Source organism: Varanus komodoensis, unplaced genomic scaffold (assembly GCF_004798865.1).
Source record: "Varanus komodoensis strain SLA01 unplaced genomic scaffold, ASM479886v1 scaffold26, whole genome shotgun sequence".
NCBI lineage: Eukaryota > Metazoa > Chordata > Lepidosauria > Squamata > Varanidae > Varanus > Varanus komodoensis.
Genome location: NW_025335684.1, coordinates 14710208 through 14727449, shown reverse-complemented (window position 1 = coordinate 14727449; position 17242 = coordinate 14710208). Strand labels below are relative to the sequence as shown.

General features: G+C 54.1%; 1 protein-coding gene across 1 annotated transcript; it reads left to right on the top strand.

Annotated features, from left to right (window-relative positions):
• Positions 1–2: 2 nt before the first annotated feature.
• Positions 3–16795, top strand: STUB1 (STIP1 homology and U-box containing protein 1; the record flags this gene model as incomplete). The annotated part of the gene is made up of 7 exons (XM_044433700.1): positions 3–161; positions 6982–7180; positions 8383–8548; positions 11136–11226; positions 12989–13045; positions 13511–13627; positions 15888–16795. Coding segments are annotated over 7 exons (915 nt in total), but the record flags the coding sequence as incomplete, so codon positions are not given.
• Positions 16796–17242: the final 447 nt, after the last annotated feature.

The following is a 17242-nucleotide window of genomic DNA, read 5'->3' as shown; positions in this document are numbered from 1 at the left end:
GCGGCGGCCTGGGCGGCGGGCTGGCCGGCGGCGGCGGCGGCCCGGCGGGCGGCGGCAGCCCCGAGAAGAGCCGCAGTGCGCAGGAGTACAAGGAGCAGGGCAACCGGCTCTTCGTCGGCCGCAAGTACCCGGAGGCCGCCGCCTGCTACGGGCGCGCCATCGTGAGTCCCGGGGCCGCGGCGCGGGGGCGCGGGGCTCGGCCCGGCCCTGCGCCCCGAGGGGAGCGGGTGGGCTCCGCGGGAGGGACGGGGGCGCCCCCGAGCACGGGCAGAGTGCCGCGCTCCGCAGGGAGTGCGGCCCCGCGCCCGGGGCGAGGCAGGGCTGGGGAAGCCGGGCTGGGCCCGGCAAGCCCCGGAGCTGCTCGCCGAGCGCACTCTGAGCGGGGGAGAGCGCATCCCTCGGAGGGCTCCTTGCTTGGGCCAAGGCTCAGCCTTCAAACTCGAATTCGGGAATATGGGAGGGGCCCCTGGAGGACAGTGCCTCTGAGCACGGACAGAGTGTCGCGCTGAACTGAGAGACTGCCCTTGCATTGGGAGATGATCTGGGGGTGGAGGAGGTGATAGCTAGCCTGGATTGAGCCAACTCAGCCTCTGGGATGATCCCAAAAGAATCTACGGAGGGAAAAGAATGCTTCTGGGCATAGGGAAAGTGCAGTGCGCCTTGGGACCAAATCTGACCCTGAGAGAACAGGCAGGGAGGACTCTGAGGAAGGAGAGAGAGCCTTTGAGCATGTGCAGAGTGCATGCCTGTGTTGAGTTGGGAGGTCAGGGAGGAAGTGCTTCCTCTCTTGGGCATGGCTGTGCCTGAAAGCCTAATCCCTAGAGAATGTGTGTGAGCTTGCCGTAACTGTTTATGTTACCAAGATTCGGTTTTTAAATCTGTAAAGAAATGCTGTGCTGTATTTTAATTGTATTTTATCAATGGTTGCTTGCTGCCCAGAAAGCTTCCACTATTGGATAGCATAGATAATAGCAACAACAGCAATACTGGGAGTTGGGAGCAGCAAGCTAACTGCCCCTCTGCTTGGGGTCATCCTGAGAATAGTTGAAAGGGCAGCAAAAGAAGAAAGGGTGGCCCTCTGAGCATAGCCAGAGTGTGTGCCATTGAGAAGCTGAGAAGGGGACAGTGGCAGAGGAAAGTCGTCCTTCTGAGCAGAGACAAAGCGCATGTCTGCTTGAGAGAAAGGAGGATAAGGCAGAGGGATAGCAGGTGAAAGGAGAGGGGTTCAGCTCTCTCACACAGCTGTTTTCCACCGCTGGGTTTATCCAAGAAGAGTAAGAACGGGCAGTAAGAAAAGAGTGGCCCTCTGGGCATGGTCTGTTTTGTTGCAAGTCTGACTTTGCTTGTTTGTGGGGGTGGGTGGGCAGAAGTTATATAGGGCACCGTTTGGATCAGGACACAGCCTTCTCCCTGCTCCCTGCTCCCAGCCCTACCTTTGGCTTTGGCTTGGGGGGCAGGGTGGGACATGAGGGGGCATGGTGCCAAGTGAGCCTAGGAAGCAAACTAGGGTTGGCAAAGGCTCATCTGAAGGGCCAGTGGGAATTAGAGTGCCTCTGAACATAGGCAGAGTGCATGCCACTTCACAGCCAGAGCTAGCAGGGCAGGTGGGGGAGAGAAGTGTCTGGGTGGCGGTAAGTGGACTCTGCTTATGGGATGGATTTCTGGGGTGAGTTGTGGGGCTTTGCAGTTTTAAGATGGGAGCCCAGGGCAAGAACTGCGTAGGCAGGAATGATGGCAGTTGCCTGGGCTGGGTGATGGACGAAGCCCGGGGTCCTGCAGTGTGAAAACAGCAGCCGGGGGGTCCCTGTTGCACAAGCCGCTGCTTGGAACGGCCCTGACAAATATAAGGCTTGTTTGATTGCATGTCACACACGTGCAAGTGCATAATGTACACGATTCATGTGGAAGTGAGAAAAGCCCTGCTGTATCAGACCAAGGGCCCTTCTAGTCCAGTCCTCTGCTCCCACAGTGGCCAGCCAGCTGCCGTGGGGCCCATGGGCAGGGCAGGGCAGGGCAGGGCAGGGCAGGAATTCCGCAGCCCCTTCCTGCCACTGAGCCCTGGACTTGGCCCAGTGGAGGAGCACCGGAAGCCGCCTTCTGCAGCAGCTCTGCAGGATTTCTGGCTTAGGTTTTCCTGCCCTCCCTTGAGATGCTGGGGACTGAACCTGGGGTTTTCCGGCACTGAGTTAGGAGCCTTTCCCTTTATCTTGCCAACAATCCTGCAAGCTAGGCTATTTATGATATTTTTTTCCTGCAAGGAACCCCGGGCGGCTTGCAGAATCCTCCTTTTCCTCTGCGATTCATCCTCACGCCCACTTGACTGGCCCATAGTTGGCAGCTAGAACCTCGATCTCCAAGTCCTGGCCCAGCCCTCGAACCACCACGCCTCACTCATTGTCTGGTTAGGCTGAGTGAGAGAGTGAGTGATGCCCATGCAGAGGTCTGACTCCTGGCCCACATCAAGCTCCATCTGCCCCATGCTTCTGCGCGCATTGCTAGTGAAAGAAGACATCGCATTTGAAGCAGCCTCACTTCAAGAGGCCTCGGGTCTTCTAATCCCCAGCACTACCCACCTGACACTTAACTTGCGTTGCCCCGTGGTGCAAGACATGCCTGCGCTGCCCCTGCAAGTTAGGATGTGACTCAGCCGTGTCGGGGCCAGTGACGTGCCTTCAAATTACCTAGAGCCACAGGCAAAGAGCACGCATCACAGCCAATCTCAGCCTGGTCCCAAAAGCGGGAGGAAGAGGCATTCCAAGCTGCCTGCCAGCAGGCCAAGAACGGGTGCAAAGGACCCAGCCCTCGGCTGTATGGTCTGAGCATCTTCTGGGCAGAGGAAATGCGAGCTGGTGGCATCGACCAGTGATGCGAGCTGGGCTGGGGGGCTCGGGGTGGGTTCGTTTTCTGAGGCAAAATACTTCTGAAAATTGTTTCTGGGGAACAAGCGCCAAAGATGGTTTTGGCGAGAAACAGGCTGTGGAGTGGGGTTTGATTCCAGTCCTGTTCAGCTGCTGAGGCTGGGGGTGGCTGGGCAATGGGGGCTGTAGTCCAGCACAGCTGGAGGGAGCTGAGTTAGGAAGGTGGGTAGGGGGCCTCTTGCGACAGAGCCCCCAGTGCCATTGTCCCCTTGCCCCCTGGCCGTGCTTGGTGGCACTTCGGCCTGTCCCTGGCTCCTGCGCTGCAAGCCTCTCTCTGCAGTGTGGGGTTGTAGCTTGCCCACATCAAAGGGCTGTCGCAAGGGTGGGGGCACTTTGCCCATTCAGACAGCATGACCTCGGTGCTTCCCCCGGTAGATAATGGTCTCCTTCCTGAGTACCTGCACCAGCTGTGCAAATGGGATGGGAGCAGAAGGCCCAGAATTATGTGGCTGGCGAGAAATGGGCTGACAAGGATGGGGGTGCCGCACCAGCTTGACCGGCCCTCCCCTTTGTGCTCTGATAGTCCCGGCAAAGGCCCCTCCGGCCCTCCTGCAGAAAGAAGTTTCAGCCCAGCTTTCAGAAGAGCCTCTGCTGTCTTTTTGTGTGAGTCCAAAGTGGTTCTAGGCCACAGTGGCTTTCCAGATATTTTCTTCAGCGGGTGGGGTGCTGGTTTTCCTTGAAGACTGAGAAAGACTCCTGGAGATCTGCTCCAAAGATCTTTAATGTTTTCAGCCCTAAGATCTGTCTTTACTTTTAAATGCATACATACGGTTCTGGTGCTGCCCGCCCACAGAACTGGGTTAACATCTAAAAGAGGCAACACAGAAAGAAAAGGGATTGGAAGGGAGGAGAAAAAGCTCTGGCAAATTGAAAAACTTCAATTTTGTTATAGTTGCTCTTTAAATCCTTTAAGTTTAGAACCAGTAGGACAATAGTGGATCCTCTTTCAGCCTGAAAGCTGAAGTCCATGTTTGACATGCTTCTGGGAGTTGCAGGGGGAGGGCCAAATGCCCCCCAAATGCCAGTGTGTCCCAGCTTAAAGCGGATACTTCAACGTGGCACTTCATTCTTGAGATGGGGAAACCAACTGCACAAAACCTGGGGAGCCAGCAGGCAATCTGTGGTTAGGTCAGAGGAAGTGGGAAGGGAATGGCCAATTGGAGAACCTTGGAGAGCAGGATCTGACCCTCGAACCTGAAGTTCTGAGTTCCTGATTTATTCTTCTTCTACTTTCCCATTAGCCAAAGTTCTTTGGGAGTTGCTGCTTTCCCCGATCTGTAATTGCGTACAGTTCCAATAGCTGGGCCTCTCGGCTTACCTCTGCCTGGTAAAAGTTCAGGTTTCCTTTTTCACAACCTGCTCATAGGTTCTTCTTGTCTGGGCTGTTCCCCTCCCCTTTCCTGAGTTAGGCAGTGTCTCCTGGTTCATCCTGCTGCCTGTGTTGTGAAAGGTAGCATTTCCCCTCACATCGCTGCCGCCGCCTCCCCTTCCTCTTCTGTGGTGCCTGCTGGCTGTGGACAAGCTGCACAGCCCAGAAAGCCCTTATGCTGAATGGTCCCCCGTTGGCACCCTCTCCTCTCTCTGCAGGTTGACTCCGTAGGGAATTTCCACTGTAGCTGCGTAGAAGCCCCATATGGACCATAGAATTGGATCATCCTTACGTCTCTCAAAACCTACTCTTTTCTTGTAGGGTATGCATACCCTCACTGTCGCCTCTCCTTCCCTTATTAGTGCTGCCCCTCAACATCTTTTAGATTGTCCTGCTCGGTGCAATGTAGGTTGCAAGTTCTTTGCTTGTGCTACTCTGCAAATCGCCATATATTTCAATAGCACTGTATAAATCACAACAGACAATCCATTACTCAGATTCAAGGGCACTAGGGCTTAAGGGCCCTATGTTACATTTAATTTTGGTCTTTTAAAATCTTGATTGTAATTGAGTTGTAAGAAATGCACTCTACCCATGCCAAGGGCACCTTGTAAGGTGTTTGATGAAGAGTGCTATGCAATCCAGAAGCTGGCTTCATTTTTAAACCCCAAGCTGGTCCAGTAAGAGAGACAGACAAGGCCGCTCTCTGCCTCTTTTCCTGCCTGTGGTTGCTTTCGCCCTTGCCTGGTCATCCTGTCTGCCCGCGACCGATCCTTTAAGCACATCTTTTGCTTAGCTCAGCTAGTGCAGCTCAGTGGCAGTCTGGTCAGTCTTAATGCTGGCCACTGTGGACCTGCTCTGCAGGAAACCCAGCCCCCAGGGATTCCGCATGCTAAGCACTGCAGGGTTTTTTCTTTTTAAATAATGGTAAGCAATTTTAGAAAATTCCAGGGAGGCAGCTGGTCTTTGACTTGGCACCTTCCAGCCAAATTATGACTTGGCATTTATCTAGAGGAAGCGGGGTGGGGGGGTGGGGAGACATCAATTGTTTGCAGGGTCTGCTCTGTTCTACTAGGATACCTGTGCAAAAAGACAGAAGCAAACAGCGCGGAGGCCATGAATGTGCTCAAAGGAGAGGGCTGCTGCTGGCTGCCCCGAGGCATTTTGTGGCCACTGTGAACCGATCCACATGTTGGACTGGATGGAGCCTTGGCCTGATCCAGCCATGTCTCTTTTTGTATTGATTTGTGGATGTTTGTGCTACAGTCAATTTCTTAGCTTTTAAGGTCACTGTGGGACCCTTCAGCCTTTTGCTGTCGCAAGTCAATTTCAGGTCTTAATTGTTAGACCCCACCTCACTCCCCAGCTCCCAGTAGGTACTTTTGCTTGGTAAACCGAGAATGTAGTATTGCACCGACTGGACTAAGCGGGCCAATCTTACCCTGAAGCGAATCGGCCTAGGCCAGACCTCCAGCTTGTGAGATCGCTGTTGGCTTTCAATAGGAAGCCTAAAATCCACCAAACCAGAATGTGGCGCAAAAGAAATGCATTTGGGAATTAGCAAAACTTGGGGAATTTTCAAGACAAACCAATTTATGGTGGCATGAGCTTAGGTTGCTGGTCTTTGAGGTGCCCAAACCTGGTTTGTGGAATTTTGTTTTTGTTTGTTTTTGGCTGCAACAGATGAACAACAGATGGAAACTACTTCTTGGAATTAACAGATTTTGAGAACAGGGATTGGTTTTGAGCACCAGGACTGAATGGAGCTCTCAGGGACTAGCTTCGGACAGCACGAGAACCTACACTCAAGGACTGATTATGGGTTGGATGTGGGTCTGAAACAAGAAAGAAAACTGGTGAAGCCACTGGGTGATTTTGGGCCAGTCACAGATGCTTAGCCTAACCTACCTCACAGGGTTGCTGTTGTGGGGATAAGATTGAGAGCAGGAGGAAGAGAATGGTGTAAGCTGCTATGAGCTTGTAAGAAAAAGAGTTGGATATAAATCTAATCGAATATTAAAGAAATAAATAAACATGGATTATTGTGTTATCTGAATCCAGCTGCACTAACAAGCTATGGTTTTTAAACCACAAAGGATCCAGACAAGAACCCATGGTTTGTGACGTGTAGTTTATTCACCATGCTCTGTTATCTTGGCTGCATTCAGACAACACAGTAACCTCTGTTTCCTCAACAATTGACCATACAGCAACAACCCACGCTTAACCCGTACTCAGTCCGTGGATTGAGAGTGGGTTATGTTGCCTGAATCCAGCCACTGTGTTAACACACAAGTCCCTTCCTGGTTCTCTGCCTGCCCCCTACTTTCCAAATTTCAGCAGACAAAAAAATGGATGGAGGGGGAGGTCCTTTTGTTGCTTTAATTCTATTTATTAATGAGTTATGAGTCACTCTTTTGCCCAAATAGGGCCCCCAAGGCACCTTTAGAAGTGTGGAACGAATTAGGAACACCTTAAACAAATAATGGTTTAAAAATAAAACATTAAAAACTTGTTTTAAAATGTGTTTAAGATTTTTTTTCCAAATGTTGCCATCGTCAAACAATCGCAGGTCAGAGATCCTTGTGGATCTACTTCGGATCACCCCATAGATATACTGGAACCACCTCTGGCCCACCTTGTGGGCTGCTCTGGACTCCCTCCAGGCCTCTTGTGCGGCTGTTTTTCTTTCAGAACCGGAATCCCTTAGTGGCGGTTTACTACACCAACCGCGCCTTATGTTACCTTAAGATGCAGCAGCATGACAAGGCCCTGGCTGATTGTAAGCACGCCCTGGAGCTGGACAGCCAGTCTGTAAAGGCGCACTTCTTCCTGGGGCAATGCCAGATGGAGATGGAGAACTACGACGAGGCCATTGCTAACCTACAGAGAGGTGAGCCGGGCGCAGGCGTCCATTAGGGCTGGCGAGGTTGCAGATGGGAGCGGGGCTGGACTGCACCTGTGCGTCAAGGCAGGCAGGCGCGTGGTGCCTGAGGATGGCTGCTGAACCGCAGCAAAGCTCAGCCTGTTCGTTCAGATGCGACGCGAAGTGATGGTGCCCGGGTGGGAACATCTGACCAGCAGACCGCGTGTGGCCCCCAGGAAGTTCCCTCTGGGCCTGCCAGCACTCATTTGCGTGCACTGCCCCCTTCCCACTGAAGCCCACCTCTCCCTGGGATCCCCTCTCAGAGCAGCGGGAGGGCGGATCTTCCTGCTGCAGAAGTCCTCCCAGGAACGGGCTCCCAGGTCTGTCACTGCGCTGCTCTGAGCTGGGGATCCCTGAACTCAGGACTGGGAAAGGCTGCCTTTGAAGAGCCCCCCACCCCCGCAGCACATCTGATCATTCCTTCAGTTTCACTGGGCTTTCCTTGCCCCTGTTTGCTCCCAGGTACAATGAACCTTCCTTTGTTCTCCAGAGTTCATTTGAAGGAGGTTTCATAATGATTAAATCACTGTTTGCTGGGGGCGGGGGGCTGTGGTGTGAGGAATTTTTTTAAGTCTGTCTGCTGTGCTGCACTGCTGCTGCGGAGCATCCATATTGCTGCTGTGGCCTTTGGGCCCGAAACTGAGTGACAATGGGCTTTTCAGGATGCATCTGTGGGCTTTTCGACACTGCTCATTTCTGCCTTTGTCCCTGCCTGCCATGGGCATTCGGCCCCCGAGACCTTCTCCAGGTATCCCCTAGTATCCCCTGTGCCTACCTGACATTTCACCCTTAAAAGTAACGTCTGTGCTTGTATCCCTGTCTTTCATGGCTACTGCATCTGTTTCCTTGACTTCAGCATCCTATCAGTCCCTAAGATCTGCAGTTGGCAACTGCTCCCCAGATGTGGCGTGGGCACCTTTCTCATTGCTCGGTTCCTGCTGCTTTCTGGAATGCTGCCAGCAGATGCTTAACAGCCAGGGTGCTTTTTAAGCTGAGCTGGTTCTCGGCCGAGCATACTAACAAGAGAGTGAAGTGGATGCGGAGGGGCCTCGTGTCTGAGCCAGGCCTCCAAGCTTGACTCGTGGCTCAATCTGGAGCCTTTTATGTGGCGCAGGCTTAGAAGTCCTGCTCTAGCTGCTTTGCTCTCTTGGTTTCTTTCCGCCCACTAGCCTACAACTTAGCCAAAGAGCAGCGCCTGAACTTTGGGGATGACATTCCAAGTGCTCTGCGGATTGCCAAGAAGAAGCGCTGGAACAACATTGAGGAGAAACGGATCAACCAGGAGAATGAGCTGCATTCCTATCTCACCAAACTGATCATGGCAGAGAAAGAAAGGTACGACGGAGAGCGAGGGGCTACGGAAGGTGATGGGTGCTGGCCCCAGTTGCAGCTCAAGTGACAAGAGCATTCCACACACCATTAAAAATACTTTATCTGAAGTATTTACTTTATTTAAAGTATTTCTAAGCTGCCTTTCAGGGGAGGGGCTCTCCCAAGTCATTTTGCAGTAAGAAAGTACATTATCTTAATTTTAAAAAACCTGATGGAGTAATAAAACAGCGAGCATTCATAAAAACCAAAACTGAAAAACAAACAAGCACCAGCAGAAAGCAAGTAAAAACATACACCACAGTTGCAGCTACAACACAGAACAGACCTGCAACACCTACTCGGGGGGAGGCCGTTGTGAACAAAGCGCCTTCGGGGCTTCCTGCAGGCCTGCCGCGGCGGGGCCCAGTGACCCCTCGGTGACAGCACGTTGCGCAGGTGGGGCCACGGGGGAAAGGGCCCCTCGGCGGTTCGGCAGCCCTTGCAAGGGAGGCAGTGCGGTTGTTCACAGACTGCCGCTGGGGAAGGGGCTGGTGGTTGCCGTCCGCCAGCGTGTCAGAGGCAGGAAACTTGCTTCCTCGCAGGGATTCATTCCTTTGCAGGTGTGAGGTCAGGGGCCGCACACTCGCTCCCGCTTCCTGCCCCCCTTTATTTCTCTCTCCCTGCCGTAGCCCATCCACCCAGCAAACTGTTGGGGAAAGAGAGGACTGCTCCTGCTAGACGTCGGAGCCAGTCAGCGTGCCCGGGACTCCGGGGATTAGGTGGTGGTGCTGGTTGGCCATCGCATTTCTCTGCCACCCACAGCCAAAGCTCCCTGGGCGGTTTGCAACATTAAGTGATCCGCCCAGATTTCGGTCAAGCCCAGCCCTGCTCAGCTTCCTGGATTAGGTAGGATCAGGCACTCGAAGGTGGAGGGCTTTTTGTGGCCCTGGAGCTGGAGGGGCCCGCCCTGCTTCAGTGTGTCTGCAGCCGAGCCGAGATTTCAGTCAGGGACTTTGGCCTCACCTGCTCTTTGGTGCTACCTGCGTTTAACTCCCTCTCTCCCATTAGAGTATTTCATCCTGTTGCATCACACTAAGCAGCAGCTTCTGCTGATGGAAGGTGCCCAGGGGGCCTTCCTGGCTCAGTCTTGGAGATCGAGGGGGTGCTGAGGGGGCCCCTGGTCGCCTCCGGGCGAAGCTTTTGTCACGTGGTTGCCCTGCCTCATTTATGGGATTTTGAGAGGGTCCTTGGTGATTAGGAGGGGTATATTTGGTAACAGTCATGTTTTTCCATTTCCGTCTTTGTTTTGTTCCACCAAAAAAAGAAGGGAAGGGAACTGTTAAGGAGGGTTGAATGGAATTAACTGAAGTTTTTATTGGTAGCGCGAGGATCCCCTTTCTGGAAGTGCTCCCCTTTCTGAAAACCAGATAAACTACACATGGTTTAAATTGTGTTGCTTGGGACCAGCACTTTTGTGTAGAAGCTTCAAAACCCAGGAGATGTGTGCAGAAAATGGTGGAGAAGACGTCCCCCCCATCCTAGAATCCACTGGGGGCACCAACTGAAGTGGAATGCTGGGAATTCAGGACAGACCCCTTTCACAAAGCGTATAGTTAAACTCTGGAAGTTGCTGCTACAAGAAGAAGTGTTGGCCACCTGTGGGTATGGCTTTGAAAGAGGATTGGGCAAAGAGAAGTTTATGCGTGGCCGCTAGTCCCGATGGTTTTTTACACCCTCTAGTAATGGGGGCAGTTCGCCTATGTATGCCAGTTGCTGGGGAACATGGGCAGGAGGGTGCAGTTTCACTCCTGTCCTGCTTGTGAGCGTCCTCTGGGCAAATGAGTAGCCTCTGTGGAATCAGAAAGCTGGACCAGATGGACTCTGGCTGGATCCAGCAGGGTTGTGCTTGTGTCTTGCCCCTGGAGAACTAGCATGATGCTGCCCTGGCCTGTCTCCAGCATTGCATTTTCTTTGCAAAGGAAACCTTTGGGAATCGTTGTGTGTCGTTTCTCCCCCTCCCCACCTCACCACAGTCTGAACTGGCCCAGGCTGGGAATGCCTTTCCCACATGCTGAGCTCTTTGAGGCCAGTTAGTTAAATTAGAGAGCCCATGTGGTGGTGGGGGGGGGGGGAGTGTTGGACGGGGGCCTGGGAGGGGCAGACTCTGGTCCCTGCTCAGCCATTGGCGCTCCATGGGAGATTTTGGGCCAGTCGCTGCTGCTTGTCCTGGCCTCCCTTGCAGGGTTCCTGGGGGGATTAAAGTGGAGTGGAGGAGGGCTGAGTTAACCACGCTGGGTTATTCTCAAGAGGCAGGATATATGTGCCAATAATTACTGGCAGTATAATGATACTAATAAGGATAATAATAATTTAGGAAGCAATCTTGTGGCTCCTAAGCAGTGCTTGAGGGGTCATAGTGTTCAGAGCTGAGCAGAGATGGTGTTTGGAGCTTGAGTCTCGGGACCAGCGTTCTTCCGCACGCCTTTCCCTGTTATTGTCTCCCCCATCCCACGGCATCCTGGGAAAACTGCATTGGCTGCTCTCCAAGGGGTTTTGGTCCTCCTTGATCATGGTACCCCAACGGCCACTTTTTCTGTCTCTTCCCCTGCAGGGAGTTGGATGAATGCCGACGTGCCCAGGAGGAGGAGAACGTGGATGAGAGCCGGAGCCGGGTGCAGCTGGCCAACGTCGAAGCCAAACACGTGAGGGCCCCTGGGAGTCCTCGCTCAGCCCTGGCCCTTTGACGCAGGGCGGAGGTCTTGCAGCGTGGTGCCTCCACAGCCCTGCAGGTTCCTTGGGCGGGCAGGTCTGCCCCCCCGTCCCGGAGCGGTCCTTTTGTGAGGGTCGCACAACACTCTTGTTCCAGAGGGACCCACCTCCGTGAGGCCTTGTTTGTGTGTGTGTGTTGGGGGGGGCGGGCAGCTTTGTTTAGATTTTCATGTCAGCGGTAGGGGAATCGGACGCCTTCCTCTGTCCTCCCCCAGCTGCCTGGAGGTGCCTGGGAAAGAGGGGCTCTTGGTGCGGGGGGGCGTTGCACCTGCCTGTGCCAAAGTCAGTAGCTGCCGCTGCTGCAGCCGGAAGCCGGTCGTTCAGCCACGTGGGGAGCAGCCTCGCAAGGCGTGTGCCCGTCCGACTCCACGTGTCCCTTCTGACTCCGCGCACTGACTGCCTTCCTTCCGCTGGAGCACCTGGGCTTGAACCCGGGACCTTGTGCATGCAGAGCTGGTGCTGCCCCCCAGCTGCAGTCCAGCCTTTTGCGCATGCAGTGGCTGCCCAGCAGCCAGTGGGAAGCCCGCAAGCAGGGCACGAGCGCAGCAGTGCCTTCCTGCCCATGTGCCCCGGCCGCTGGGGTACATAGGCACGGTGGCCCTATGCGGCTGGAGGAGGTCCCACCAGACAGCTTCGTGGAAGGATCCCGCTGGGTTCCAACATTATGTGGTGTGGGGGCAGGAATGGTCTCCGCTGCACCCGTAACTCTGAGCAGTCTGCCATCCCTCCCGTCGCCCTTTTTCTAGGCAAAACCGTTCCAGGTGTTGTCACCTCCCCTCCTGGCTGAGACAAACAGGCATTGTGGTCAACCTGGTGTTCCACGGGGGGGGCAGCCAGATGCGCCTGGGCCTGCCCCCTGCAGGACATGTCAGGGTAGGGCCAGAGAGGTCCTGCCCGAAACCCCAGAGAGTCGCTGCTGGTCAGTGCCTGCAGCACAAAGTCTCTCCCTCCCTCTCCCCGTGTGTGTGTGTGTGTGTGTGTGTGTGTGTGTGTGTGTGTGTGTGTGTGGGGTGGCGGGGGGAGAGAAGGGATCTGGCTTGGCTGTGGGCACTGCAGGCTTGCAGGCTGGCTTCCCTCTATTAAGCTGTTAAGGCAGCCTTGTGCAGGCTCGGTCCCTTCAGGTGTGAAGGCTGCAGTTCTGTAACTATTAGTCCAAGGAGGGTGGGAATCGCAGCCTCTGCCCCCTGACTTAGCATATCCTTCCGTGTTTTCTGAGCAGCCCGGATTAGCATTTGTGAGGGAGAGTGCGAGCAGAGCAGAGGAGCACGGTGGCTGGGCGCAGGCAAGATGGGAATTCACCCTCAAGGGCTGAGCGTGGGTTGTTGAAACATTGGCTGTTACGCTGTTTGCACTCAGCCAAAATAACAAACCATGGTGAACAATCCGCAGTTCTCAGCAACAAACTATGGTTTGCTAGATTGGTTGGGTTTAGACAACATGATTACCCAAGGCACAGCAATAATCTACACCCCTTAGTTACCACGCTGTCTGAACACAGCCTATGGTACTTCCTTCTGTAGCGAGAGGTGGCCACCAGGCTATTCGGTTGCCCAAAATGCTGAAGGAGAAAATTTGTCAACCTGTCATAGACCTGTAAATTAGGCCATGAGCAGTAACTAGGTCAGGTGAGAATGGGCTTGCTTTCCAGAGTGGCAAATTATGGAGCATATGCCAAGTGCTCTGTTTCCCTTTCAGGAGAAGTACCTGGCGGACATGGATGAGCTGTTCTCCCAGGTGGATGAGAAGCGGAAGGTGAGGGCTTTCCTGAGCAGCTGTAACCCTTGCACACCCAGGCCAGGTGCTGGCTTGACCCCTGAAGCCCTGTGCAGCTTGGGGAGGAGGCATCCCAAGGACAGTTTGCCCCACCTGCCCCTGCCCCAGCTCTGCTTGCAGCTTTTGGACCCAGCTTTCAAGGGCAAGGAGGTGCCCTGGGGTGAGGGCCTCTTCGGGGGGGGGGGGATTCTTTTGCTTTGTCTCACCAGGGGCGGCCCCTTCACCGATCACCAGGGAAGCGTGCCTGGCACTGACATGGGTGCCCCCTTGGTGACAGACTGAAGCCTCATTCGGTGCCCAGGCCTTTTCCGATGGGTGTCTCTAACCTCGCTTGGCTCTGGATTTCCTTGGCTGTGCTGGCTGGGTTTGATGGGAGTTGAAGTCTGCTTCAGTGGCTCGTCCGCGGACCTGGGTCACTGCAATCTGCTCTCTCCTTTGAGCTAGAAGCGGGACATCCCCGATTATCTGTGTGGGAAGATCAGCTTTGAACTGATGCGAGAACCCTGCATTACGCCAAGTGGCATTACCTATGACAGGAAGGACATTGAAGAGCACCTCCAGGTGACGGGGCACTCTGCTTTGGGGGCGGTGGGAAACGGGATGGTAACATGGGGAGAGCCTTTCTGTTCCGAAGCCCCGTGGGTTTCATTGAGAGGAAAGGTTAGGTAGGTTCCTAGGCTTCAGGCTATTTTTTATTTATTTTTCAATTTATATCCTGCCTTTTTCCTACAAAGGGCTCAAGGCAGCTTACATCATTCTCCTCCTCTATCTTATCCCCACAACAGCAACCCTGTGAGGTAGGTTGGGCTGAGAGTCTGTGACTGCCCAAAGTCACCCAGTTGGCTCCATGGCCGAGCGGGGACTAGAGCCCAGATCCTCTGAGTCCCAGCCCCGTGCTCTTCACCACTCTCAGTGGAGGGCTATGCCAGATGTTTTCCACATATGAGGTCTTGGGGGCCATTTTCACCCTCCAGACTGCACCCCATCCCTGGCACTCAAAGCCAAAAATACTTTTATTAAAAAATGACACATTGAGCAATTATGGAGCAGCAAAAGGAACCTGTTCAGCACACCATCAGCAGCTGCAGTCTTGTAAAGGCGTGAGATTGACTTTGCAGACACGCAAATGTCTACCTCTTTGGTACTCCGCAGCCAGTGCAGACACCCTCCCCCCAAAAATTAAAAAAAAATGTCATCAGTTGCAGGAAGAACCCTGCTGCCCATGGCCGCATATTGCCCCCACCCAGATAGGGGAACGAATCAGCAGCCTGGCTGGAACCTTCCCTGCCCCCTTCCTGTGACTTGCAAAATCAAAGGAAGTAAATAGAAATGAAAATTAAAGATGAGACTCGCTTACACAAAATGTAAGAAACGGGAGACACTGGTCCAGTTCTGTGCTAACTGTTGCAATAATTAAGATAATCACACATAATGTACTTTGAGGAAAGTCTAGAAATGTTTGCATATAATTTACTGAATGGGTGTTGGATATTGTAGCAGAGATAACATGCTGTCAGGTTTCTCTGCATTCCTTTCAAACAGCAGAGTGTCTTTTTGCATAAGAGCCTTTTATTTTCAGCATGTGGCTAGCCAACTGTCGCCACCAGCTGATGGGTCCCTGTGCTTGAGCCAGAGTGATTGGTTGAACCCAGACTGAAGACTGCTTCCGAGATCACTCCTCTGCAGTACACCTGTTCCCCACCCCTCTGGCTGTGCATCTCTGGAGAGGGGCAAGCCTCCTAGATCCGCACAGGCCCTCCGCAGCTGGCCAGCCCTTCTCTCCCACTGCTGTTTCACGGACGTGACCAGCGCCTCCTGTTCCTCTCCCAGGCCCCCTCCCAGCACTGCTGAACCCGGTCTGTTCCCCAGGTGTGCCTGGACACCTGGAGACGGCGGCCTCAAGACAGGCTCTCCCTCCTCTGCCTTTCTGTGTCCACAGACCTCCTTTCCCGTCCCTCTCCGTCCTCATCTGGAGGGCTGGTGGCACCCTGGCCCTGGAGGGTGTGCCAAGAATAACAGCCTCTTCCACCCCCTCTTTCAACACATGCCATGCAAAACAGGCCACTTAGTACAGTGCAGAGGTGTCAAGAGGTGTCTTTCGCGACATTTAAGTTCTCACAGGAGTGAAGAAGCCCTTCCTGAGCTCTGCCTTGAATCTACCTGGCCATTGATGCCGCCTGGTTCTGTACGAGAAAGCAAGACAGACTCTTGCCATTCCACTTTGCTGCAGAACGAGCGCTCTAGTGATGAGGAGGGTGGGCTTCAAGGGGGCACGCGGAGCACACGGCAGCTTCTCAGAGCTCTGCCAGGTTGGCGGGCGCCATTTCTGCTCTCCTAGAATGCGTGCTCTTGAGGGGCTTGTGGAAACGCCGTTCTCGGTGGCTGCCCCCTTGGCGCAGTGGCCTCTTCCCACCTGCCTGGAGGCATTCCCAGGACCGAGAGTGCTGCTGGCCAGCCCCTCGGGGCTTGAGGAGTGCCTTCCCGTTTCTGAAAACGGCACCCCAGCCTCTGAGGAAGAAAGAGAGAGAACGGTTTGGCTTCCCTTCTCAGCGCCAGTCTGCTCTCTCCCTGCTTTTATCCAGACTTTCATCCTTTTGGCAGATCCAGAAATTAAAACCCTTTGAGTGCTTTTGCTGTTTTTCCTATTATTCAGAGGAGCGAGCGGGTGCAGTCTTTGGGTGTTCCGGAGAGGCGGGAAACGTGGCGTGGCAGGCAGCAAACCTGGCCACGTTCCTTGGGTCCAGGATGCCAGTGGGGCTCCGATTCTCGGCTCGGTCAGCATCCGCCCAGCCTCACGCGCTCTCCTCCCTTCTCTCCTTAGCGTGTCGGCCACTTTGACCCTGTGACCCGGAGCCCATTGACCCAAGACCAGCTGATCCCCAACCTTGCCATGAAAGAGGTCATAGATGCGTTCATATCTGAAAACGGCTGGGTGGAAGATTACTGACGACAAATCCAGGTGTGGGCCGAGCCTGCAGTTGTGCAGAGCTCCCAGCTGTGGCGGGCGAAGGCACACCTGGACTGCCATGGACCACTCTCTGAGCTTGCCGGGCCAGCACCATGCCTTACTCACTGTCTGTCTGTCTGTCTCTCTCCTGCACCAGAGCCAGGGCTCCGTTAGCTAAGTTAGGGCTCCTTGGCTCCCCAGCGGGCCGGGGATGCAGAGCCCCCCCGACTCCTCGTGTCGGTCTGCTTCCGGGTGGAAGTGCGGGTCCCGGAAGGTGGGTGGAGGCGAGGTCCCGGCCCTGGTCTCAGGAAGGTGGAGAAAGCCTGGCCACATTCGAGAAGCGAGGCGAGAAGGAAAGTCTACAGCTATGCCTTTTTGGAAAGTTGTGAAGGGCTGGCTTAGGCCTGGAGGCCCTCCAGAAGCCCCAGCAGCCCCCAAGAGACGACGACTCTGGCTCTCAAGCCACCCCAACCTTCCACACCGTGCCCTTCATTTTCCCTTAGCCGCTGCCTGACTCCGGTCCTGACGTGGGGCCTGGCCTCTGTGGCGTGAGAAGAACCGGAAAGGCCGGGCCCCCTCGCCCCCGGTCTCAGCTAACCGCCAAACAGGCACTTCTTGCCCGCTGCCTCCTCTGCGCAAACGTCCTTGTTTGCGCCTTTCATCCTTGCATCTGCCCAGATTATCTGTTTGGTTGTTTTTGGCCTGTTTCCTTTGTAAATAAATAGCCACTCATTTGGGGGGGTTTGTGTGTGAAAAGGGCACAATGAAATTATTCTTCTGCAGATGTTGACTGGAATTCAGGCTCATTTGGGGTAAGCAGGTCTCCTCTGTGTGTGCATTTGTGGAGCGGGGAAAAGCTGCACCTCAGCTCCCTTCCGGTAGTTGTTTCACCCATCAAACCACTCAATGAAAGTTGGCTTTTTTTTTTTTAAATTAAAACCTCCCCCTTTAATAACAGTGGAATGTTTTGAAGTATTTTTTGGCTGTGCAGGTATTTGCTCTTCAGAAGAAAAAGAAATGGCACGTGAGCCATTTGGCTTCTCTGCAGTTTCAGCCATGCTGGTAAATGTCTGCGGAAGCCTGGCAAATTCATGGCTGCTGAAGGCGGCCAGCGGGATGAAGCCTCCGTCGGTTTATTAGCATGGTGGGAATCGCCTACTTTTTCCACATTTATTGACTCATTTGTCAGCTTGCTCACTGCTTTTCCTGCTTAGGCACAGGAGTATCGC